Raw genomic sequence first — 25,319 nt, 5'->3', positions numbered from 1 at the left:
TTATTTAAGGTGTCCGGCATTGCTACCGGAGGAGGGTAGATTTTTGCTATGGGCGGAGGCCTACTTTTGCTACCCTAGGCATAGGATGTTGCTACTAGAGGCTTCTGACGTTGCTGTCCTAGGCGGACGGAGTTGCTGCAACCTCGGACGGCCGTTGCTGCCAGGGGAGGTCTCCGTTGATGTTTTAGAGGATTTGCAACATGTGAATAAAAAAAATTTGCTACAATTTATTTGCGGTTTTGCTACATCTGCGTAATATGTTTGCTACGTGGTCTCCGGCGAGGTCTCCGGCGAGCCCAACTTTTTTATTTTCTTTTCTGAACGAACCGTTTTTTGCTTCAGTCATTTGCTGCCGGGGGTGGTTTTTTGCTACCGGAGATTTTTTTTGCTACACGCAAATCTAACCGTTAAAATGGTTGATCCGACGGCTGGGGACCCGGGGGCTGGGAAATCAGATCCCCCGGGGGACGCCCAGCAGTTTCCCAAAAATAAACTACGTACGTGATGATCTTATCCCGTCGCCTAGCTATCTTTATCCAGATCCAGCCCATCCTTCTCCCGGACGCTCACATCATCGTCATCATCAGCTGCACTGACTCCAAACCCACGGCTAAATTTCCCGGCTCGTGCCATCGTAGACCGCCGAGCTCGCCCTATAAAACGCGACCCCCATCTCCATCCCAAAACCTCCATTCCATTCCCCACCTCTCATTCGTCTTCTAGCTCCATCCGTCTCGTCTTCTCCATTGCAGCTCGAGCAAGCTAGCTCTGCATCCGTCCAGTGCACGGAAGAAAGTTTGTGATTGACATTTGATTCGAGGATGTTGGCCATCTTCCAGAAGCAGGTGGCGCACGCGCCGCAGGAGCTCAACAGCCCCCGGAGCGGCGTCGCCAAGCCCAAGAACCCCGACCAGATCCTCCGCGATTTCCATGCCGCCCACCCCGAGGACGCCTTCTCCACCTCCTTCGGCGGTGGCGCCGCCCTCGCCTGCGTCGCCGCGCAGCCACGCACCCTCTCCGGCTACCAGAGGTAAGCTCAGGTCGCTCGACCGCACCAACTGAAAAAAAAAACTCCAAAACGGCGATTAATAATCAAAGATCTGATTTTTTTCGTTACTGTGTTGGCGCGCAGGATGTTCTGCGGACTGGACGACATCTACTGCGTCTTCATGGGGAGCTTGGACAACCTGAGCAGCCTGATGCGGCAGTACGGCCTGACGGGCCGCTCCACCAACGAGGCGCTGCTGGTCATCGAGGCCTACCGCACCCTGCGCGACCGGGGCCCCTACCCGGCGGACCAGGTCGTCAAGGACCTCTCGGGATCCTTCGCCTTCGTCGTCTTCGACAGCAAGTCCGACGGCGCCGTCTTCGCCGCGCAGAGCACCGACGGCGGCGTGCCGCTCCACTGGGGCGTGGCCGCCGACGGCTCCGTCGTCATCTGCGACGACCGCGCCGTGGTGAAGGCGGGGTGCGGCAAGTCCTACGCGCCCTTCCCGGCCGGCTGCATGTTCCACAGCGAGGGCGGGCTCAAGAGCTTCGAGCACCCCATGAACCGCCTCAAGGCCATGCCCCGCGTCGACAGCGAGGGCGTCATGTGCGGCGCCAACTTCAAGGTCGACGCCTTCACCAAGATCAACTCCATGCCGCGCGTCGGCAGCGCAACCAACTGGGCCGCCACCTGGGACGACGCCGCCATCTGATCTGATCTGATGTCTGTCTGACGCACGCATGGAGTCGCCGCGCGCGGCACCCAGCCTAGCGTAGTAGTAGTAGCCAAGGCGGCCGGCGTATCTCGGTCGTCGGCGGACTTCTCGATTTGGGCTTACATTTTCTTCTTTTCCCTCTTTTATTTACTCTTGCTTCGCAGTGTACATTCTGATCTTGTTGGGCGTGTGGACTGACTGACACGCTTGTGTGGTCGATACGGTGAAGGAATAAAACTTTGCTTCCACTTCCAGATTGCTAGCGTCACATGATCTTCTTTTTCAGATGATGCACATGCTGGTCTTCTGTGTGCACTATTTTTTTCCTTGCTTACATCTGTCGGTTCAGTATTTGGTAACTGATAATGTTTCAGTCTTCTGTTGATCGATTCAGTCCATCTACGCACCGAACGTGGGAATTATTCTGAGCTCGATTGTCCTTGTCGCCTTGTGGAACCGTTTGAATCCTCAAAACAATTTTTTTAAAGAAAAAACATGCATACACTCGTAAATACATATATACTATACACTTATCTCTATAACGCACGTATACCTTAGCTCTACAAACACCTCTGAGACATTGATGATGTGTCTTGTGATTTACGAAGGCACCAGTCACCACACGCGCCTCACTATTTTATAAGACAAGGAAGCATTAAATTTAAGATTTAATCCTTAGTAGGATAGGTACTTGTGCTTCTAACCATCCAGCTATAGATTGATCCTTCCTCTTCCATCCAACTATAAATTGGTTTTCCCTCCAAATAAAATTACAGTTAGGTGACATAAGCCTCTTTCTTACTTCTAATTTTGTTCGTTAGTCACATAAACCCCCGTTCATAGTCGCAACCATTACATGTACACTGATTTGGATATATTATTCAAGGAATTACAAAGTAACTCTCGCAACTACGAATTACAATGATTTCTCTTGGAGGCACTTTCTTCTTTTCTTTGATATTTTAACAAATTAATGACAGTGTTGCCACATACACAAAGAGATTGCCACATCATCCACCAAACCTTCTTTTTTTTGGACAGCGACTATATATCTGCAAACATTTAGAGGTCATGTCATCTCGAATTCAAGTTGAGGGATCAAACATCAAGTGACCAAAATTTACATGTAGTATAGAAATAAGGCATATTCTGTTTTAGATTCTTAAATATTTCTACATGTGAAGTAGTACACACAATTGATGTGCAAGTGTATACAAGCTAGATGGTGTGCAAGTTAGTTGACTTGAAAAAAAAATAACAATTGGATAGTCCTCAATTCTCATGAGTTTGTTCCTCGGAGAGCTGTACTATATAACAATGGAAGTGGTGTTTTGGTTCATGGGAGCATATGCTCACTTTATTTTGAAATGCATCTTAGACGCATTTTGAAACATCAATTTTTTTTAAAAAAAAATCGCTCGACTTGTTGTGTGGCGTGTGTAAAAAGGACAAAATTCGGTGCTTAAAACAAGACTTTTCACAAGATAATTCTCACTTTTTACATAGACCATAAAAAATATCGTATTTTCGCGAAACTTGTGTAAGAAAACAAGAAAACAAAGCTAAGAAGAAACCAATTGAGTAAAATAAGGAGACCTGGAGTTGTTCGCCGGAAGGATGGCTCAAAATAAAGTTGATGCAGCATTCGATCTAGATATTGGTACTACCTCCATACCGGATTAATGGGCAATTACGCACTTCGAGAAACAAGTTTGACTACTAATTTGATCAATAAAATATAAGATATATATCACAAAAATTATATTATTGAAAACATTTTTTGAATACGAATCCAACGGTATAATTTTTGTGGTGTATATCTCATATTTTTTTGACCAAATTAGTAGTCAAACTTATTTCTCGAAATGCGTAATTGCCCATTAATCCGGTATGGAGGTAGTACCAGTAGTATGGGAGCAATTGTTAGAAATTCAAATGGAAAATTTATTGCTGCAAGCTGAAAGGAGGTTCATTTTCTAACTGATGCTATGATGGCTGGAGCTTACGCATTAAGAGATGGACTCAGCCTGGCACAACATTTGGGATGTCAAAATTTCATATTCCAATCTAATAATATGCAGGTTATTAAGACTATGCTCTTGGGTGGCGTCTCCTCAAGGTCTTCTGTAGCTATATATGATGATTGCCAGATTCTATCTTTGGTTTCTCGAAATATCACGTTTCAACACAGTCAAAAGAGAAGTTAGCTAGGCATAGTTCTTCAAATCATGTTGATTGTTTCTTGGATGATGAACCGCATAGATTTTTATTTCCAAAACTCGTAAAAGATACAAGTTTGTTTATTCATCAATAAAGCTCGTCAAATGGCTTTCCCTCAAAAAGAAAAGGCAAACCACAAGATGAATAGAAAGAGCGATGCTGTGAGGATAAGACAGTGTGATGCAAATTTAACCTGGCTAAGCACGCAAGTTAATTAACTAAACACGCCACATCACTTTACCTCTAACTAAAAGGTAAATAATGATTAAGCTTATCTATACGTTTTATTATTAGTCATATATGTTATGCAAAGTTTGGGTCCTTTTTTCATGTGCCTAAACTTAGATAGAGATTTAATTTTCACTATTAACATGGAAAGTTAATTTTCTGTGATAGGCATTTGGACTCTGTTGACTTACAGAAGGTTGTTCTTTTTGTTTGCCGTGGCACCGTAGCAACGCACATTTTTGTGTTAATCTATATAAAATTAAGCCATTTATTTTGAGCGCTAGCTATACTAGTCAGGGAAAAAAGGTTAAGTACGATGGTTGCTGTTCATCTGATCGGTGAGACGAAATAAATTTAAGTAGAGTTGTCAACATGAAGATTCTTTGGGGATAACATGGTGCCGGGTCAGTGGAGATGAGAGAGAGAGCCAGCACGGAGATATGAGTCAGCATGTTATCCTCTTCTCGCCACAATATATATATAACCCTCTCCATATAAAAAAATAAGACACAACCCTCGATAATTATCTACACACAACTAATCTAGAATCTAGATGTTTGCTTTTGAGCAACAGATAGCCATCCTCGCGCCAACCTTTGTCCTAACTTAATCCCAAAAACTTGTGCGTGGATCTAGTTCTACCTCCTTTCAAGCACATACAAATCTACACCCTCTAAATCTTCGCGGCGAATGTCCATGTCAAAACCGTGTACACGATGAATATGTGCAGTGCTTGGCAGCCTTGTGAGTTGTTTCATGTTGCTTTGAGGCGCCCATCACTTCGGTAGGTTTTTTTTTAGTTGTGTATCCTTCACGTCTCGACTAATTCCTGATATTATATAATTGCAGTGAATGTGTGCAATTTATATATTATTGATATTAATATATTTTCTTTATTAAAAAATCTTCTAAATCTTCAAGCTGCATGTTTTTAATTAGCATATGTCAATATTGACACATAATTTGATTTGAGCGACAGCTAAATCTTATCAAAATATTCTTACAAGAATGGTTAGAAATTATTGGTGGAGAGCACGGAAAGGGAAGCGGAAAAAATAGTGTCACCTGTCCAAAATAACTTGGAGGGCTTTGGGTTTAGGGACTTCGGTGTTTTCAACCAAGCGCGTCTAGCCCGTCAGGCTTGGAGGCTGATTACCAACCCAGAGAGCCCTTGTGCACTTGTGTTAAAGGCACTAGCGGCGCTTGGTGTATTCACGTATATGCACATGAATACTCATGATTTTGACAAAACAATGAAAATTTAGGTAAAATGGAGAAAGTTTTAGCAGAAATGACAAGAATTTTGGCAAAATGAATACCCATGATTGAGAATGAACCAAGTGAGCCAGGCTCACTTCTTTAATCAATATATTTCATTCGCAATAAACAGACACATATACTTGCACGTCGATTAAATGCGAACGGAGGTAGGAGGTAGTATACACTTATAATAAGCCAGAAAGAAAACACAATCTTATTGTACTAGTAGATTTTAAGAAAAAGGTTTACAAATGTGTAAAAGAATATTCCAAATTAATTGACTCAGATACGTATCTAGACAAATATTTAGTATAGTAAGTACAATATAAATGTGTAAAAGAATATTGATTGCCAAAGATTGCACCAGTAACCAACTAGTTTAAACAATAGACACTGTGTACAGAGCATAAAGCTACTTCTCGAATTGGGTTATAAATCATTAAAATAAAAGATCATATCTGGTCTCAAAATGAGAATAGAACACATGATGCATCCACACAGGCTTCAGTTAGCTTAATGCACCCTTAATTACATGTGCATTCTTACCTTGCAACAACATTGCAAGGAGAGGAGTCGATCGTACAAACATGGCATCAGACTTAATCAAAAGGTATCTCTCTCTTGCCAGTACCACTCACTCCGGTGTGTGTGTTCAAAAAAACAAAGCTTCAGACCAAGTACCTCTCCGTGATATACTACTCCGTAGCATGTTTCGGAAGCCATTTGGCCAATGGCAGATAAATTCAGTGAAAGCATATATGCTGGCTGCTGGCTGGCAGTTTCATCCCCGGCCCCTTTGCCGTTTCCTGCCTCGTCGTAATGCATGGAAGCTCAGGCTGTTTCAATGCACATCACTGAAACGGCTCCTCTGCAGCCAAGCGCTTAACCGAACTCAACTGAAAAGGCTCACTGTGCGTGCCAGTCGGGCTAGCTAGCTCCAGTGTTCGTGGTATCTTCAGACTCACACTGATAGTCACACCACCTTCCAGCTAAACCCACACCTTGGTATGTATTGCGCTTGAGGGTTGCATCTCCAGAGGAAGGAAAGCATTCGCAGTCTTCCTGCAAGAATCACATATTCAGTACACGCAACAGGCTATTGGGAAAAATCATGGAGATATGGTTTTGACTATTGAAAAGGGGATTAGCCCAGTTGTTGGAAGAAAAGGTATCAAACAGACAGTTTTAAATTTAGGCGTGCAGTTCTATGCTCAGGAGTTAGAGAATAAAGCACGCATATCACCAGACCAGTGAAATTTCTAAAGTAACATACACCATGAGAATAAAAGTCTATTCGACTCCGGATCTTCAGGTTTAGTTTCAGCACATGTCTGGTAATCACCCAAAATTAGAGGAACGTTTTCTCTGCTCTCCTAATATAATGTCCCAAGCATCAGCGGAACATCCCACACACGCCAAGTCCGCATAATGCTCCTGATGTTTGCAACGACCATGCTCCACAAACAGAGGTGAAAATTTGCTTTCAGTAGTCCACTGATGACCGAGGCCCCCGCGAAGGAAACCCTCCCCTCTCCTCTCGCGAAACCCTCTCGCGACCCGCGTCGCCCCCGCGGTGGCCGGGTCGCGCCTCTTCCCCAGCCTCGCTCAGGCCTCCTCCTCCGCCCTCCCCTGCCACCGCCGTTGATAAGGGGTTGCCCGATCTTCTCAGTAAGCGAGGTGGATGATGATGAACACGCGATGAACACAGCGGAGATACACGATGATGAAGTGGATGATAACTTGTATGACGCTGACGAGTCTCTTGATTGATTCTGTCGCCAATGCAACAACTCTATACCATGCAAGATATTCGCAACTCCACACACTTGCGCACGTAGCCGCCGACCACGAAGTGATAAATTACAACGTCTAATTCCCCATGGAACAACAGATTACACAAAACTTTCAGTAGCAAAACACCACATCGATGCGAATTGGTGTATAGATTCAATAGAGTTGCAAAGCAATCAACTATGAACTAGGGTTTATCTTAAACATGGTCTAAACCTATTATGGGGGCGTCCTAGACACTTATATAGGGGTTCAGGACGACCAGAAGTCGAGAAAATACAATAATAACCGACCCAGATCGGGATCTGGTCAAGACTGACTCGGACACGGCCGGCCTGGGGGCCGGTCGACCGGGTCAGAACCGGCCGGTCCGGTTTGGACCGAACCAGGGACCGGGCTGTGACCGGGCCAAGGGGTGGACGCTCAGTATACCCGCACGGTTGGCACCGGCGCAGGAGCTGGCGGGCGCCGGCTCATTCGGCGTGGGAGCCCGTTGGACCGGGCCGGTCGCGTCGGGCGTAGCGCCAGCCTGGACTTCACCTTCCTCCCTTGCGCGTCCATGAGGTGTTTTCATGTCTATCACCATGTCCAGTTGTTCTCCTCCTCCTCGTGCGATGCTTCCTATGCTCGTACCTGATCATACACAAGTCAAAGGATTTAGGTAGTATAAAATTTTCATCAATCAAAGTATCGTTTAAGAACAAGTTCACCTATTATTTTAGTAGCTTTGCACGAGCTCTTGTCATAGGTCCAATTCTGACTTCATTGGACTTGACCTTCACAGCAACATCTTCTTCATCTTGCAATGACGGAGGTAGTGGTTCGGTAGGGATGTCCTCATCATCTCCCCCCTCCCTCCTTCAAAAGGCATCGACCTCGACGCTCCAAGGTCTTCTCCATCATATGGTATCAAATCAGCCACATTGAAAGAATTACTGACACCAAACTCATCAGTTGGAAGATCTATAGAGTATGTATTATCATTGATCTTGGCAAGCACTTTGTAAGGACCAGCACCACGAGGAAGAAACTTGGACTTCCGTAGCTTCGGGAATCCGTCCTTGCAAAAATGAACCCAGACCATATCACCGGGCTTGAACCACATCTCCTTGCGCTTCTTGTTCATCCTTGCAATATTGTTCTTGCCTTTCTTCTCAATCACCTCTTTAGACTTCTCATGTGTCTTCCGTACAAAATCTGCCCTCTTTGATGCCTCCATATTGACTCTCTCATGTATGGTAGAGGCAACAACTCAAGTGGAGTAATGGGTTTGAAACCATATACCACCTCAAACGGACACAGCTCTGTGGTAGAATGTACCGCCCTTTTGTAAGCAAACTCCACGTGCTGCAAACAATCTTCCCACTCCTTCAAGTTCTTCTTGATCATGGATCTCAACAGTTGTGATAATGTCCGGTTCATCACCTCAGTTTGACCATCAGTTTAGGGATGACATGTAGTACTGAAAAGTAGCTTTGTCCCCAGCTTTCCCCAAAGTGTCTTCCAGAAGTAGCTCATGGACTTCACATCACGATCAGAAACAATAGTCTTAGGGACTCCATGTAGACGTACAATCACCCTGAAAAACATGTTAGCAATATGCGACGCATCGTCGCTCTTGTGGCAAGCAATAAAGTGTGACATCTTAGAAAATCTATCCACTACCATAAATATAGAATCATGACCTCTTTTAGTACGCGGCAATCCCAACACAAAATCTATACTAATATCTTCCCATGGTGTAGTGGGTGCCGGTAAAGGAGTATACAAACCGTGAGGCTTCAGCTTGGACTTGGACATGTTGCAAGTAATGCATCTCTTCACATATTTTTCCACATCCCGCCTCATCTTTGTCCAATAAAAGTGATCAGCGAGCATGAGTAGCGTCTTCTCACGCCCAAGGTGACCCATCAAACCTCTAGCATGTGATTTCTGCAATAAGAGAAAACGCACAGGCGATTCTGGAACACATAGTTTGTTAGCTCTAAAAAAGAACTCATCATGTATGTGATATTTCTCCCATGCTTTACAAATATCACACAAGCGATATGGTTCAGCAAAATCATGATCAGTGGCATACAAATCACATAGTACTTCTAATCCAGGAATTTTAACATCAAGTTGAGTTAATAACATATTCTTCCTCGATAAAGCATCAGCAATAGCATTATCTTTTCCCTTCTTATGCTTAATAATATATGGAAAAGACTCAATGAACTCAACCCACTTAGCAAGAGGCCTATGCAAGTTAGATTGAGCTTTGAGATATTTCAAATCTTCATGATCAGAATGTATGATAAATTCTTTTGGCCACAAATAATGTTTCCAAACCTCAAGAACTCTAATTAAAGCATACAATTCTTTATCATAGATAGGATAGTTCAACTTAGCACCAGAAAGTTTCTCAGAAAAATATGCAATTGAACGACCCTCTTGCATCAACACATCACCAATTCCAATACCACTAGCATCACATTCATTCTCAAATTGCTTATTGGAATCAGCAAGTGCAAGCAACGGTGCAGAAGTTATCATACGTTTCAGCTCATCAAATGCATGATATTGGGTTGCGCCCCACTCAAATATAACACCCTTTTTAGTCAATTCATTTAAAGGTGCATCAATAGTACTAAAATTGGGTACAAATCTTTTATAAAACCCAGCAAGACCATGAAAACTTCTTAGTTGACTCACATTCAAGGGAGTAGGCTAATTTTGAATTGCTTCAATCTTAGATGAATCTACTTATACTCCATGCTTAAAGACAACATAAACCAGAAATATGACCATATCTTTGCAAAATGTACACTTCTCAACATTACCATATAGTTTATTATCACGCAACACTTGCAAAACATGTCGAACATGCATAGTATGATCAGATTCATTGCGGCTATAAATTAATATGTCATCAAAGTACACAACCACAAACTTGCCAAAAAGATCATGCAAAACATGGTTCATCAGTCTCATGAAAGTACAAGGTGCATTAGTCAAATCAAAAGACATTACTAACCACTCATATAAAATAAATTTTGTTTTGAAGGTTGTTTTCCATTCATCCCCATCTTTCATCCTAATTTGATGATAACCACTACGCAAATCAATTTTAGAGAAAACAGGAGCACTACTCAATTCATCTAGCATATCCTCTAAACAGGGAATAGGATGACGATATCGAATAGTAATGTTGTTTATCGCTCTACAATCTACACACATACGCCATGTACCATCTTTCTTAGGACCTAGAATAACAGGAACAACACAAGGACTTAGGCTTATGCGAATATAATCTTTGTCGAGTAGCGCTTGTACTAGCTTCTGTATCTCCTTCGTCTCTTCGGGGTTCGGCCTGTATGGCGCCCTATTGGGTAGCGAGACGCCGGGAATCAAGTCAATTTGATGCTCAATACCATGCAATGGTGGCAATCCTGCGGGCACCTCCTCCGGAAACACGTCGCTGAATTCCTGCAAAACATGTGAAACACCAAGAGAAATAGGGGTCATGTCGTTAGAAACCAAAACCTCACCCTTGTACATAAGCACAAGAGGCATGGTTGTAGGATCCTCACTAAATTCTCTCATATCCTCTCTGGTGGCTAATAGCACTAAGGAATTCACTCTCTCACTTTTCGTTATATCACTCACGGCATTACAATTTTCTCGCCCATCTATGGATGCATCTTCCAAGTTCACTTCAACTTTCTGATGAGATTCATTGACAATTTGTTGTGGTGTCATAGGCTGCAAGTTAATTTTCTTGCCCTTGAACTCCAAGTGATATGTATTGGCGTGGGCATTGTGTTGCACAGAACGGTCATAGAGCCATGACCGACCCAATAGTAGGTGACACACAATCATAGGAACCACATCAAAATTAATGGAATCCTTATACGGTCCAATCTCAAAATCAACACGCACCATGTGGTTGACCTTCATCTCACCATTGTCACTCAACCACTGAATATAGTATGGATGCGGGTGCGGTAGATACTTCAGTTTCAGCTTAGCACACAACTCCTTGCTTGCTAGATTGCGAGAACTCACGCCATCAATAATGACCTTGCAAGCTTTATCAGGACCAACCCGTGCCTTGGTTTGGAACAAATTGCAGCGCTGAGTAGATGCACTTGGCTGCACATTAAGAGCACGTTGTGACACAACAATAGTGCGAGCTTCAGATGGAAAAGCATCTACACCATCACTGTCATAATCATCATCTTCTGGAGCATCCGGATCAGCATCATCTCCAGTCTCATACTCATCGTTGTCATTAATTATCATCACTTTACGGTTAGGACAATCTCTCTTGAAGTGACCCTTGCCACCACATGTATGACAATTCATATCGCGGTTGCGCGTAGTAGACATGCTAGAACCACTTGTACTTGCAGCTGGTTCGACCTTCTTTGTGTTAGACACATTGGAGACCGGCCTGCTAGACGAAGAAGGAAAGGATACTGGGCGCGGAGATGGCGCCGGCGCTGTAGATGTGGGCGCCCTAGGCGTGTAGCGCCCAGCTCCCGTAGCACGAACTTTGATTTGTGCTTCTTCCGCTAACTGTGTTTCAGCTTCTCTTGCATGATGTAGTAGCTCATTCATATTGGTGTAACGGTGATGACGAACATTGCCATTGATGTTATACATCAAACAATGAAGAAAGCGTTGCATTGTCATCTCAAGTGACTCACGGACACGGCCACGCTGCATAAACATCTCCATCTCCATGAAATAAGCATCAACCGTCAGAACACCTTGTCTCAAGAGGGTCAACTTATCATATATAGATCGCAAATAATTAGTGGGAACGAAACGAGCTTGCATAATTGCCTTCATCTCGCGCCATGTAAGAACTAGCACTTCTCCATCTTATGGACGAGCACGTGTAACTCCATCCCACCAAAGCAATGCATAGCCATCAAATTCTGAGGAAGCAAGCTTAATCTTCCTGTCTTCCGTATAAGCATGTAGGCGCCATAACTTCTCAATTTTCAGCTCCCAAGTGAGGTATTCTTCAACATCAGGACCTCCTTCAAATTTGGGTATTGAGAACTTTGGCTTACCCAAACCATCGTCTTGCGGTTGTGGAAGGACACGGTGGGCTCCGAGTCCAACAAAGCCACGACCACGGTTACCACGTCCAACACCATGACTAGCAACAGCAGCAGGTGTTGTTGTTGTTAGAGTCAACTCTTGAATATTGCGCTGAATATCCGTCATTTGTTCTTGCATTGTATTGACGGTCTCAGTAGTAGTATCAAGCTTCTTGGTGACCTTTTGAATTTCAGCAGTAAGTCCTTCGTCCTGTTCGCGGAATTCATGTCGCATCTCTTTACAAAGAGCCTCATACTCCCTCCAAGAAACAATATCAGCTCGATCCTTCTGTTTCTGGTTAACTAGTTTACATCACTAGAAGACATGGTTAGTAAATTAGTGCACTAAAACAAATATATGTGGTGGTACTCTCACAACTCACTCAAAAATAGATAAGAAAGGTAAATCTTACCGCTCCAAAGTGAATTAGTATTACTTACCACTTGGATTGACAACTAGTGCATGCATGTAGCGAAGCGAATATCAAGGGTATAAGAACAATCACACGACAAAGCAGGATATATGTGGGGCTGTAAGTAGGCTACCTATTTGCACCAATAACAAGCTCTAGCGCTGACCGTATAACGACCAATGATACTCATACAAGGCGATAAATGTGGCAATGCAACTATATGGAAGAACAGGTTGCAATGCACTCGAGAGACACTAGCAAAGCTCAACGAGACAGACACAAGATTGCTCAACTACGGGTGCAGAAAAGTAAACTAGGCCTTCACTTGATCTTACAAGCACTACACTTTTTTTTTATTTTTCTTTATATCACACACATCACTTGTAGCTATTTTTGCTTCTTTTCTATTTTTTTAATTTTATGACTCTACTCTTTGTAACACGGCCATAAGAAATTGCAAAGCACCAAAACCCTAACGAGCAGCCTGTCGAGCGGTAAAACTAGTCTCTTGTGGGAAGGTTCCTAGTCACTTATATCAAAAGGCTGTGTCTATGGTTGGAAACAAACAAACTGTATGCTACGTGGACTCGGAGCAACAAAAACTGAAAACTAGATGATATCGAAACACAAACCCTAGACAATCTACTAGATGGAAGAAAAAGATACGCAAAAACAACTACGAAAAGCAACTAAAACTCGAAATTGATGCAATCTAAGGCTATGGCAAACCCTAACCCTAATTTTTTTTAGCTTTTTGTGGATAGAAAACACTCACAACTCAACTATGGGGCGGATTGTGGATGGCTTACCGAGAAAACGTTGAAATCTGATACCAAGATGATAAGGGGTTGCCCAATATTCTCAGTAAGCGAGATGGATGGTGATGAACACGCGATGAACACAACGGAGTTACACGATGATGAAGTGGATGATAACTTGTATGACGCTGACGAGTCTCTTGATTGATTCTGTCGCCAATGCAACAACTCTAAACCATGCAAGATATTCGCAACTCCACACACTTGCGCACGTAGCCGCCGACCACGAAGCAGTAAATTGCAACCGTCTAATTCCCCATAGAACAGCAGATTACACAAAACTTTCAGTAGCAAAACACCAGATCGATGCGAATTGGTGTATAGATTTAATAGAGTTGCAAAGCAATCAACTATGAACTAGGATTTATCTTAAACATGGTCTAAACCTATTATGGGGGCGTCCTAGACACTTATATAGGAGTTCAAGACGACCAGAAGTCGAGAAAATACAATAATAACCGACCCAGATCGGGATCTGGTCGAGACTGACTCGGACACGGCCGGCCTGGGGGCCGGTCGACTGGGTAGGAACCGGCCGGTCCGGTTTGGACCGGACCAGGGACCGGGCTGTGACTGGGCCAAGGGACAGACGCTCAGTATACCCTCCCGGTTGGCACCGGCACAGGAGCCAGCGGGCGCCGGCTCATCCGGCATGGGAGCCGGTTGGACCGGGCGTGGGAGCCAGTTGGACTGGGCGTGGGACCGGGCCTGCCGGCGTGGGAATGGGCTAGCTAGCGTGGCGTCCGGTCACGCTGGGCGTTGCGCCGGCCTGGACTTCGTCTTCCTCCCTCGCGCTTGCCTCCCTCTCCTCCCTCGCGCGTCCATGAGGTGTCTTCATGTCCAGCACCATGTCCAATTGTTCTCCTCCTCCTCGTGTGATGCTTCCGTTATCCTCGTACCTGATCATACACAAGTCAAAGGATTTAGGTAGAATAAAATTCTCATCAATCAATGTATCGTTTAAGAACAAGTTCACATGTTGTTTTAGTAGCTTCGCACGAGCTCTTGTCATAGGTCCAATTCTGACTTCATTGGACTTGAGCTTCACAGCAACATCTTCTTCATCTTGCGATGATGGAGGTAGCGGTTCGGTAGGGATGTCCTCATCAGCCGTCGGCGTGTGCCGCTGGGCATTGCCCATGCGGTGCCGGCGACGGCGGGGATGACTCTATCCGCCGCAAAGTTGGGGGCGCGGGGACCTCGGGCTGGCGGCGCTGCTCTTCGACGGCCGTCGGTCCGGCGGGCGGCGTGGAACCTGCGCGTCGGGTGGGAGGATGGGCGGCGCCGCGGCCGTTGGCGGCGGAGCAACGTAGGCGGTGCCATGGCACGGCCTGTTCGGCCCAGATCTAGGCCCATGTCGGGGCCCGGAGGGGCTAGTCGGTCGACCTGCGCTTGGCACGCCGGCGGTGCACCCTAGAGGCGGAGCAGGCACGTCGGTGGTGGGTGGGTGGCGGCAGCACTTCGGCTGGCCAGCTGCAGCGTAGCAGTGGGGCTTTGTGGGCCATTTTGGGTCCGGCCGGGCCAGTTCGGGCCTGGTTTGCCTCGTTGCCTCATCTGGTCAGCTACCGCGAAGGCGGTGGAGGCAGTTCCCTCCCGCGTGGCTGCGGTGCTGCTACCCCGTCCCTACTACATCCGTTCTCTTCCTCTAGGCCCTTCTCCGGTGACCACAGTTAGGCGGCGAGGATGGATACAAGACAGTGGTGGCGTGTGCTGGTGGGCGGCATGTTAGATGGAGCACGTCGGAGCGTCTGGGGTGGTCGGTTTGGTGGTCGGGAGAAATCCTTGTCGGCATGCTCGATACCGACGCAGTGACGCATGCGGGTGTCACCTTGCCTTCCTGAAGGGCGTCGGGTGTACCTCCTCCTCAATCCCCTCCGCGTACCGGAAGAAACCCTAGGACTAGTCCGTGCAGCAGCGGCGTCATCGTCGTTTCCTTGGTGAAGGTGTTGCTTGGTATGCGGCGCCTCAGCGTGCTAGGAGTGTGGTGGTACTTCTCCGGAGGACGCAGCGGTTTCGGGTCGTCATCGTTTTCGTCGATCTGCCGGTGTCGACATTAGTTTTTCTTTCCTTTCTTTGTCTTTTTTTAGGCTTGGTTATGCTGTGGCCCCAGCTTGTTCGTTGTATTATCGGGGTTTTCTATATTAATATAGCAGGACGAAAGCCTATTTCGAGTTCTACTGATGACCCCTGAAGCACCCATTCATTATCCTCGCAATTTCCATGGCCTGACCAAATCCAAAGCAGGGAGGCGCCAAGGAGTGGTCGCCAGTCGGTCTCCGCCATGGGTGAACCCCACCCCGCCGCCTCAAGCAGGAGCAACGTGTCGCTGCCATGGGAGGTTCGGGTAGAAGCAAGATTGAGGAGCGATTCATACTGAGAGACGCTGACGATTGTGTCCCATGAAGCAGCCCTCGGCTCGGTGCCAAATGACCATCTGTCTCATCACCAATCCCAAAAAGAGAAAAATGCATCTAAGGTCATTGAACTTGTTCAACTTGCTCACTGTAGTCATTTTATTCAGAGAACTCTTTGTTCAGCTGTCAGGAATGGCCAGATCCGATTTTGCAACTAGCCCTTGATCCATAGTGAAATGGTTACCGACTTACATGTTACAATCAGCCACAGACAAGAAAAAATAAGGAGGTGTAAGAAACTTAACTTCCTCTTGTTTCAAGGATATGGTTACCGACTTAGAACATCTCCAGTCGCGTCCTAAAAAGGTCCTTCAAAGTGATTTAGGGCACGCCGGATAGAAAAATGTTTCCAGCCGCGTTTCCCAAAGTCGTTTTTTTGTCCGGCGCAGTCCGATACGGTGTCCGGCGCCCCGAGCCCGTCCCCGCCCCACAGCGGACGCTCCGGGCACGCTAGACACAATGAAAAGCGAGACGAAGCGACGCGGGCCCGACGCGTCAGCGGTTCGGAAGCCTAAAACCCCGTCGCCTACCTTTGGTCAAGCGACGTTAATGGCGTCCCTGCTTTCCCAGGCGACGCAGGGACGCGTCTCGTCGTGCATGGCCGCGTGGCCGTCCGCGCCGGCGTTATTGCGTGCAACCACCCGCTGCCGCCGCTGTACATTAAGAGGCCATGCGGTTCGTCCCAATCTCTCAGCGCTCCCAAACCTTCTCCTCGCCACCCATAGATCTTCTCCTCGCCGTTCCAAGCAATGTCGTCCTCGTCCGCCCGTAGGATCGCCGCGGCGAACGGCTTCGGCTGCGGCAGCCTAACCGTGAAGGAGGCGTGGGCGCTGTACCACGTGGGATATCCCGTCCCGCCAGACATGCGCCTACCAAGCAGCGGCGGCTGGAAGATGGCCGTGAACGGCATTGGCATCCCGCCGCCGCCGAAGCCAGACAAAGAGCAATGAAAGGACAGCATCAGGGCCAAGCGGACTGAACTAGATGCCGAGGAGCAGGCGGATCCGACCTGGGCGGCCAAGAACAACGACGACTGGTGGGCCACCTACTTCAAGGCCAAGTACGACATGGAGATGCACAGCATCACCGGCCTCATCGGCGGGCCGAACAGCTGGAACAGGGACGGGCGCCTCCCGTTCTGGGGCGTTCAGGGGCGCACCCTGGAGAGCATCATCCACAGCATCTGCAACGGCGCTCCAAGGTTGGAGACGCCGTCCTCACCGCCACCATCTCCCGCAGCGCAATAGCAGACGAGGAGGACGAGTACGTACTCGTCCTCCTCGAACTCTTCCTCCTCAGGACCGGCCCGATCGACGCTGTCCTCGACGTACCGCTCGGCGCCCTACACCGTCCGCAATCGCTGGTGAAGGAGGAGCCCGCGACGCCGGTCAATCCTAGGCGCGGCGGCAGCGGCAGCAGTAGCCGGCAGCAGTAAGAGAGGCGCGGCGGCACCCTCCTCATCCCGAAGCCGGAGGTGAAGGAGGAGCCGGAGGAAGCGTCGCAGGCGGCGCTGCTGGCGGAGTACGAGCGGCAGCAGCGGGTCATCGCCAGCAGCGACGACCCCGAGGACTGCCCAGGGCTGCGAGCGACGTGCTTGGCGTCGATGAACGACAAGGATGCCTGGAGGGGCGACCTCGACACGGCGATCGCCATGTCCATCCGTGACTCCGGCAAGCCGCTCGTGGACCTCACCGACGACGACGAGGCAGGACCAAGCGGCTTGGTGAAGGACGAATCCGTCGACGAGCCCGACGAGCGCGTCAAGCAGGAGGTCGTCACCGATGACATGTACAACTTCCACCAGTACTACGACGTCTCCGGCCGCCGCAAGTACTTCTAGATTAGGTTTAGTTTAAATTTAGTCGAATCTCATTCGAATCTATGTAATATATGCCAAGTTTAAGTGAATTTAATCGAATCTCGCTCAAGTTTTAAATTTTCGAAATTTTGTTTGGGGGGCGCGACTGGGGTACGACGTCCCCCAAACGCGGCACGAATAAAACACGTCCCCCAAATGCTCAATCCGGCGCTTTAGGGATGGTTTGGGGGACGCGGCTGGAGATGCTCTTACACCCCAAAAAAACATATGAAAAGGGAACATGGGACTATACCAAAAACCATATTCTTTATATGCAAATTATGTTTACCTTTAGCTCCTAAGCAACATCTAGCTAGCTGGGGAACCGCAAACTTCAATACGGAGTATATGTCTCTGATAGCACAGGCTGACAGCATTAACACCACACACCAAACAATGCATCAAAAGTTTTATTAAAACAGGGAGCTAAGGAGGAACGAAAACACAAGCACGGCCAGAACAAATAGGTATTAATGTAACAGAATTTGATGTTCACCTTCATAAGCATTAGCATCGGCTGGAACAAAATGGACAGAGTACTCGGATTCCTTCCTTTTCCCAAAAGGTTAACAAGGGATTTTTTTGTTGTACTTCGTGTAGAGAAGTTGCAATAGAAATAAACCAAGTTATAACCTGCACGGACATAAAAAGATTCAGATCTAAAGCAGCATTGAAGTCTGTAACTGAGATATGAAACAGAGGTCGGTAATGGGCATATTTGGCGTGTAAAACAGATTCATTGGGTATGAACCTTTCTCCCCATGGGCATTGCTTGATCCCATTAAAAGCTATTGGTTGCAAATGCCAGCACACAAAGTCGTAACCTTTCAAAAGAAGTTCATTCAGGCATTCGTTGATATCAGTGGAAGCACAATACCTAAGACTTGGAAATCGATGAACATTAGGAAGATCAGGTCCAGCCAGATGGACAGGTCTTGCACATCAGGTATCACAAGAAAATTCCCCTAATTGTTACTGTGCTGATTCTAGTGATGGCTACTCTTTCAATGTTTCCCTTGCTAAAATGGTGTATGAATGGAAACTCGGCTTACGATGATTTTTTTCCATAATGTGCAGAAATTCCGCGCACATGTCTTTGTATCCGCCCCAAGCAGTCCATCAACAAGGACAGTCCATACAATATTATCAGGATTGAAAGTCCTCGATAGCATGTCTTCAAAAACAAATTGGGCTTCTTTCCTTCTGTGAGATTGGCATAAAGCACATAATAGTGCTTTATAACCATCAAGATGGAGTTCACGACATTGAGCAGACATATGTCTGAATGCACCCATAGCCAAGTCAACTTTCAGGGCTCTCAGTAGATAGTCGACATCCTCATCGGAAGAAAAGGAGGTGCACGACGCGGTGGTGGTCAGGCGGTGATGGAAGCGGCGTTCGTTGGTGGGGAGGCGGTGTCACCGGGCAAACCAGGAGAACATCTTGCACTTCAGTATAATACTTTTAAATAGGTTTTCGTTCAAAATTAATTTTGGAGGAATTCTTCTTTGACAAGAATGACGTTTAAGATTTCTTGCCACTCCAGTAACATTGTGGAGACGTGCGTTTGCGTGATTACTAGTCGATATAAGCTAGAGAGATGATCACCCTTAAAAACGCTAGAGAGATGATTGCGGCTCTGGCGACTAGACCTCCATCGGCTCAACTAGTCAGGTTCGATCATCGATCCATCCATCTGTCTTCGTGTCTTTTGTGTAAAAAATCGAATAGAAGGAAGCTGTCTACTCCTTCGATCGATCTGTCCGATCGGCCGTGCGCGCGCGCAGTCAGCCGGCTGAACCCAACCATCGTCTTTCTATCCGAATTGTTCTTCGGTGCGCAAATCCAACTGGCATCGTATTCGTAAGAGAATCCGAGCCGAGTTCTTCACCAAATCAAGTCGAGTTCTTCTTCGCAGATAAGAAAGAAAAGACAACGAGATATCGATAGAGGGGCCATGAGCGACCACTACCAGACGCTGGGGCTGCAGCCCGACGCCAGCAAGACCGACATACGGAACGCCTACTTCCGCCTCGCCCACCGGTACCACCCGGACCACCACGCCCAGGACGACGCCGCCGCCCGCGCCGCCGCCGACGCCGCGTTCCGCAAGGCCCACGACGCGTACGAGGTGCTCTCCGACGACCGCCGCCGCGCCGAATACGACCGCACCGTCCGCCCCTCCTCCTCGTCGGCCTCGGGGAACCAACGTGGACAGTACGGCGGCGGCGCCTCCTCGGGCTACACGTACGGCTCGCCGGATTGGGAGCCAAGGGCTGAGGCGCTCCGGGCCTGCCAGGAAGAGATGTCGAGAGCACAAAGCCACGATAGAGATGCCTACTCGAGTTGGAGTGGTTACCGGAACCGGCAGGGACAATACTCCTCAAGCAGGGGTGGCTACGGACCATGGCCACGGCCAATCGCAAGTGGTACCAAGCTCTTCATGTGCTGGTAAGTTTCCCGGAGCAACGTTTGATCAATTACTAGTACTACAGTAGTAATCTTCTTTTCCAATCATAATGCAAACTAGCAATGTTGTTCAGTATTTGAAGTATAATAAGATCAATGGATTATTCTTTGTTGCAGTGCCGCCGCCCTTGGAGGATCTGCACTGCTATGGTCTATGTATAAACGTGATAAGAAAGCAAAGGGGAGTTAGCACGCAAGGGAAAGACATCTACACCCTTCGTTGCTATATGTAATGCCACTATCCAAAAATATATTTTGACAATATGTAAGGTCACTAACACCCGGCTCCCTTCCGATCGGCTCCATGCCAAGCCCTAACCATGCCACATCCTCGGCGAGTTCACGGGCCTCCTCTTCCACGTTCTCCTCCTCCTCTAGGCACAGGAATCGAGACCCGATCGACCTAGTATGAGGCGCAGAGGAGGCAGGTGGTGACCCTCCGGCGGCCGTGGGAGATGGGGGCCGTAGTCGCCTCACCCCTCATTCCGCCCGTCCGACTATGTCGCCGCCGTTTGATTTAGCATGCATTTGCGCAGTCGTTAGACTAGGCTGCTGCTTCTCGCGCTAGGTTTGGTTCGACATCCTCTCATGACTGCGAGCAACCTTTAGACCCCCAGAACAGGATGACACACTCCTTAGCTGGTGGAGCAAGGCCAAGCATGCAACACCAATAGCCCTGTGTAAAGGTCTAGCCTCGATAGGGCTCCTTACCCATGGCTCTTATGGAAACAACGCAACGACTGTGTGTTCAATGGAGCTGAACCCTCGTTTTATAATGTCGTCGCCAAGATCATAGACGAAGCTGCCCTCTAGGCAGAGCCGGTGCGCCAGGCCTATGTGTTCTACTGCCGCCCACCTGGGGTGTTCACTGAGTTGTAATTTATGCTTTCAAAACCATGGCCTCTTAGGAGGATTGTAACAACAAACTCTTCTCCTTCTATTCAATGAAATGAAACGCAAATGTTTTTTTTTTTTGCATTTTCCTGATAAAAAAAGAGAAAAAAAAAGAGACAGCATGCATGTGAAGTAAAGAACATTTGTACACAGTAAATCAGCAACAATGAAGCTACTAGTACTACACTAGTAATCTTCTTTTCCAATCATAATAATGCAAGCTAGCAATGTTGTTCAGTATTTGAAGTACTGTATAATAAAATCAATGGATTATTCTTTGTTGCAGTGCCGCCGCGCTTGGAGGATCTGCACTGCTATGGTCTATGTATAAACGTGATAAGAAAGCAAACGGGAGTTAGCAGGCCACGAAAAGACATCTACGTACACCCTTCGTTTCTATATGTAATGCCACTATCGAAAAATATATTTTGACAATATGTAAGGTCACTAACACCCGGCTCCCTTCCGATCGGCGCAACCATCAGCTCCATGCCAAGCCCTAACCATGCCACATCCTTGGCGAGTTCACGGGCCTCCTCTTCCACGTTCTCCTCCTCCTCTAGGCACAGGAACCGAGACCCGATCGACCTAGTATGAGGCGCAGAGGAGGCAGGTGGTGACCCTCCGGCGGCCGTGGGCGATGGGGGCCGTAGTCGCCTCACCCCTCATTCCGCTCGTCCGACTATGTCGCCGCCGTTTGATTTAGCATGCATTTGCACAGTCGTTAGACTAGGCTGCTGCTTCTCGCGCTAGGTTTGGTTCGACATCCTCTCATGACTGCGAGCAACCTTTAGACCCCCAGAACAGGATGACACACTCCTTAGCTGGTGGAGCAAGGCCAAGCATGCAACACCAATAGCCCTGTGTAAAGGTCTAGCCTCGATAGGGCTCCTTACCCATGGCTCTTATGGAAACAACGCAACGACTGTGTGTTCAATGGAGCTGAACCCTCCTTTTATAATGTCGTCGCCAAAATCAGAGACGAAGCTGCCCTCTAGGCAGAGCCGGTGCGCCAGGCCTATGTGTTCTACTGCCGCTCACCTGGGGTGTTCACTGAGTTGTAATTTATGCTTTCAAAACCATGGCCTCTTAGGAGAATTGTAACAACAAACTATTCTCCTTCTATTCAATGAAATGAAACGCAAATATTTTTTTGCATTTTCCTGATAAAAAAAGAGAAAAAAAAGAGACAACATGCATGTGAAGTAAAGAACATTTGCACACAAGTCCCCCTGCATAGAATCTGGAAGGAGCCATCTGTGACCTGTTTTAAGGATGATCTTTACCATCCCATTTTCTTCTGAGCTTGTTCACCTTCACCATTGTCATTACATATAGCATATCAAATAACCTATCAACCGCCAGAAAATATGCAGCCCTCCAAGCCCTTGCAAAAAATAGTACGTTACAGACGATCAAAAGCCCGAAAGTGAATCCCACTTCCACGGTGATGTATGTCATTGCTGGCGTTGCGGATAGGGTATCCATGCCGTCATTTCCTGTTCCTACAGATGGAGCATTTGCAGAGCAGGGGGCATTCCCAAGAAGGCAGAGTGCAGCATTGCCCACAAAACCCTCATTACTGAATGTAGAAAACTGCCCCCCTGTTGGAATATCTCCAATGAGGCTATTGTATGACACATCAAACCGGGAGAGGAAATTCAGCTTTGATAGGGATGATGGTATGCTCCCAGTGAGATTGTTGTGGGCAAAATTCAATACTTCCAGGCTCGACATGTTTGACAACTCGTCAGGAATGTGCCCTGAGAAATAGTTCCAGCTCAAGTCCAGTACATGAAGATCCACAAGATGGCCAAGGCCAGGCAAGACTGGCCCAACAAGCAAGTTACTAGAGAGGATCAGAGACGGTGGGAAGCTGCTGACATGGTTGTACTGCAAACCTTTGATAGAAAATTCGAAGTCCTCTATTGATGCATTCTCTCTCAAATAAGTACTTGAAATTAAACTCTTCACCCGTGTTAAGCTCTCAGGAAGTTCCCCACTAAACAAGTTGTTTGACAGGTTAATGTAGAAGAGATTATTCAGATTGCCTAACCATGGTGGGATCTTTCCACTCAACTTGTTCCGCGAAATGTCCAGCACTCTGAGGCTCTCCAAGCTTTGCATCCAAGGTGGAATCATGCCCGAGAGTGCGCAACTAGCCAGGACAAACAGCTGGATGCTTCTAAACCCTTTGATGTCATCCATTGGCATAATCTCACCCCCATGAAAGTTCTTCGTGAGCACCAAGCTTGTCAGTTTGGGCAGGTGCTGCAGGACTTGCATTGCCGATGATAGGTTCGTGAAGCCGTTCCCTGTCAGCGACAGGTACAATAGTGAAGTCAAATTCTTGAAGCTCTCCGGTATCTCTCCCTCAAGCTTGTTCCTTGCAAGGTTTAGCTTCCTCAACTCGGCGCACCAGGCAAGGCCAGCAGGTATAGCACCACTCAGCTTGTTTGTTCCAGCATCAAAATTGTTCAGCCTTGGCAGCAAGCTGAAGTCAAGTGCAATCTCGCCAGAGAGCGAATTGTTGCTTAGGACAAGCACACTCAATGTCGGACAGCTTGAAAGGGAACCGGGCAATGTGCCATCGAAGCCATTGGAGGCCAAGTTTAAGGACTCCAGCCTCCTCAACCCCCCAAAGATGTCAGGGATGAAGCCAGTGAACCTGTTATACGACAAGTCGATATGCACCAGCTGCGAGAGGTTACCGAGGTTGTCGATGCCACCGGAGAGGCTGTTCTCCTGCAAACTCAGAGTCTGCAGCCCCGGCATCTCGAACAGGTCGCCGGGAAGGCTGCCCGTTAGGCCATTGGCGTCGAGACAGAGCTCGGCGAGCACCTCGCACCGGCCGAAGCCAGCGGGAATCCCGCCGGAAAACGCGTTCCCCGAGAGCCGCAGGACACTGAGCGGTGCCGCGCCACAGAGCGCGGTGGCGTTGATGCTGCCGGAGAGGGCGTTGCGGGAGAAGTCCAGGACCGTCAGGTTCGTGGCGCCGGGGAACGTGGGGTGCGGCCCGGCGAACTCGTTGAAGGAGACGTTCAGCACCTCGATCGCCGGGAAGAAGATGCCGTCGCCGCCGCTTGACGGGAAGGCGCCGGAGAGCGTGTTGGCGCTGAGATCGAGCAGCCGCAGCCCCGGGAGCGCGGCGAGCCCCGGCAACGCCTGGCCGCGGAGCGAGTTCCGGGAGAGGTTGAGCGTGGCGAGGTGGTGGAGGGAGGCGAGTGATGGGGAGATGACGCCTCGGAGGCTCTGGTTGGAGAGATCCAGCCCCACCACCCTCCCGAGGTGGCAGGAGACGCCTGTCCAGGAGCAGCACGACCCGCCGCCGCCCCACCCGGCACCCTTCCCGTCCAGGCCGTCGTAGAAGGCCCGGAGCGCCGCCAGGTCATTGGCGTCGCACGTCTGGTTCAGGGCGTGCCCGTCGTGCACACGGAGCAGCACGGCGGCGAAAAAGAGCACGAAGCCGTACAGGCCGCGGCGGCCTCCCATCTCCGGCGAGTGGCAGCGGAACGTTGGCATGAAAAGCCGAAGGAATCTTCGGCTAGAACCTCATACTCCACCCTGCGCCGCCGCCAGATGAATGAAGAACTCACGCGCAGATAGCAAAATACTCTCCTTAGCAATTCCGGCAAGAACCCAACGAAAGAAAGAAAAGAACTCCAATCCCGACGGAGATGTATCTCAACTTTCCCACCTCGCGCATTATGAAGCCAGAATGACTACTTTGTCCGACGTGGTCCTCTTCCTCTGCCTTCAGTGAACCTGGTTGTTGTTTGTGCGTGGTTGTCTGGCCCATCTGTGAACCTGGTTGTTGACGTGGGACAACGGTTCCTTTGCCACTATGCTGAAGATATGATGATTGTTATTAAAGTGCATCTCCTCTCTTTATCTCTACTAGCGTGATGCCCGCGCGTTGTTGCGGAATTTCTTTTTAACCTTGTAGATTATGTTACGGGTGCATTTCCGATTGATTTTTGTTTTACAGTTGCCGCGTAGAATACCTGATGCCCAAATTGGTCCGCGTGTGTGATGGCGCCCATTCAATATTCTCTCTATTGACATAGTAGGAGAGGTAAACAACGATCAGAGTTTAGGACCTACGCTTCGCTCCTGCGCGTCGCTCCCGCGGGCGGCGCTAGGAGCTAACCCTAGCCG

The 25,319-nt window shown here is 48.0% G+C and overlaps 3 protein-coding genes across 3 annotated transcripts; 2 read left to right on the top strand and 1 right to left on the bottom strand.

The window, feature by feature from the left end:
- The first annotated feature begins 680 nt into the window (after positions 1–680).
- LOC127337111 (stem-specific protein TSJT1) lies at positions 681–1,957 on the top strand. Its single transcript, XM_051363988.2, has 2 exons — positions 681–1,030; positions 1,133–1,957. The coding sequence occupies exons 1-2, from the start codon at positions 822–824 to the stop codon at positions 1,698–1,700; spliced, it is 777 nt and encodes a 258-aa protein (XP_051219948.1). The 5' UTR covers positions 681–821; the 3' UTR covers positions 1,701–1,957.
- Positions 1,958–19,732: 17,775 nt separating this feature from the next.
- Positions 19,733–21,228, top strand: LOC127330861 (uncharacterized). The gene is made up of 2 exons (XM_051356938.2): positions 19,733–20,249; positions 20,385–21,228. The coding sequence occupies exons 1-2, from the start codon at positions 19,756–19,758 to the stop codon at positions 20,455–20,457; spliced, it is 567 nt and encodes a 188-aa protein (XP_051212898.1). The 5' UTR covers positions 19,733–19,755; the 3' UTR covers positions 20,458–21,228.
- Positions 21,229–22,259: 1,031 nt separating this feature from the next.
- LOC127337110 (uncharacterized) lies at positions 22,260–24,975 on the bottom strand. Its single transcript, XM_051363987.2, has one exon. It carries the CDS (start codon positions 24,681–24,683, stop codon positions 22,431–22,433), a length of 2,253 nt encoding a protein of 750 aa, XP_051219947.1. The 5' UTR covers positions 24,684–24,975; the 3' UTR covers positions 22,260–22,430.
- Between the last annotated feature and the right edge of the window lie 344 nt (positions 24,976–25,319).

This window comes from Lolium perenne, chromosome 2 (assembly GCF_019359855.2).
Source record: "Lolium perenne isolate Kyuss_39 chromosome 2, Kyuss_2.0, whole genome shotgun sequence".
Lineage (NCBI taxonomy): Eukaryota > Viridiplantae > Streptophyta > Magnoliopsida > Poales > Poaceae > Lolium > Lolium perenne.
This window is presented reverse-complemented; position numbering and strand designations above follow the sequence as displayed.